The 638-nt window shown below is 41.5% G+C and overlaps 1 protein-coding gene across 1 annotated transcript in view; it reads right to left on the bottom strand.

Annotated features, from left to right (window-relative positions):
- The window catches only part of ITPR1 (inositol 1,4,5-trisphosphate receptor, type 1), a gene marked incomplete at its 3' end in the record, with an annotated part of 81,236 nt that overhangs the window by 18,030 nt on the left and 62,568 nt on the right, over nucleotides 1-638 (bottom strand). Inside the window, exon 23 of the mRNA XM_010285033.1 lies at nucleotides 140-278. Within this exon, the coding sequence (XP_010283335.1) occupies nucleotides 140-278 (139 nt within the window). The remainder of the gene's footprint in view (nucleotides 1-139; nucleotides 279-638) is intronic.

The following is a 638-nucleotide window of genomic DNA, read 5'->3' as shown; positions in this document are numbered from 1 at the left end:
GCTGCTAGCAGGGTACTCTGCTTCAGTGGGACCCTTCATATGACAAAGCAAGAACCCGATGCAATTATCCTATTAGCACCTCTAAGATTAAAGCAGATTCCCTAACCCACATAAATTCGTTCTTTGCAAAATAACTAACCTGGTACATTAGTTGGCATTTCTTGATTACTGCTTCCAGTGGGTGACTCAGACATCTGGGCATTGCTTTCATCAAATTCATGTTTAAATATACAAAGTAGGCAGGAGATTCTGTAGTCCAATCTCACATTCAAAATAAACTGGTAATACAGAAGTAGTAAAAATACTGAAATAACTTGCCTATTTCCAAGCACACGTACAGACAATTTACACATAATGCACTGCTACAAACATGCAAGACCAGCATAGTAAATATGTGGATTTAACTTGGAGAAGGGGTACAGAGATGTTCTCTTTAAAATCCGCAGAATTCAGTGGCCTTTTTTTCCTGCGATTTCTATGAGTGTATGGTATGCACGCAGTAATCAATACTCATGAGTAAGAGATTTTGGTGGAGTTTTGATCCCCAAACGCTGCCCAATGCGGGCGCTCTCACCCTGCCCCCCAGGAAAGGGAAGCAGCGTTTGTGCCTCCGTTTTGAAACCAGCATGAATCAGAGA

This window comes from Phaethon lepturus, unplaced genomic scaffold, assembly GCF_000687285.1.
Source record: "Phaethon lepturus isolate BGI_N335 unplaced genomic scaffold, ASM68728v1 scaffold25004, whole genome shotgun sequence".
Classification (NCBI taxonomy): domain Eukaryota; kingdom Metazoa; phylum Chordata; class Aves; order Phaethontiformes; family Phaethontidae; genus Phaethon; species Phaethon lepturus.
The sequence above is the reverse complement of the archived record's forward strand: the minus strand, read 5'-3'. Positions and strand labels throughout refer to the sequence as shown.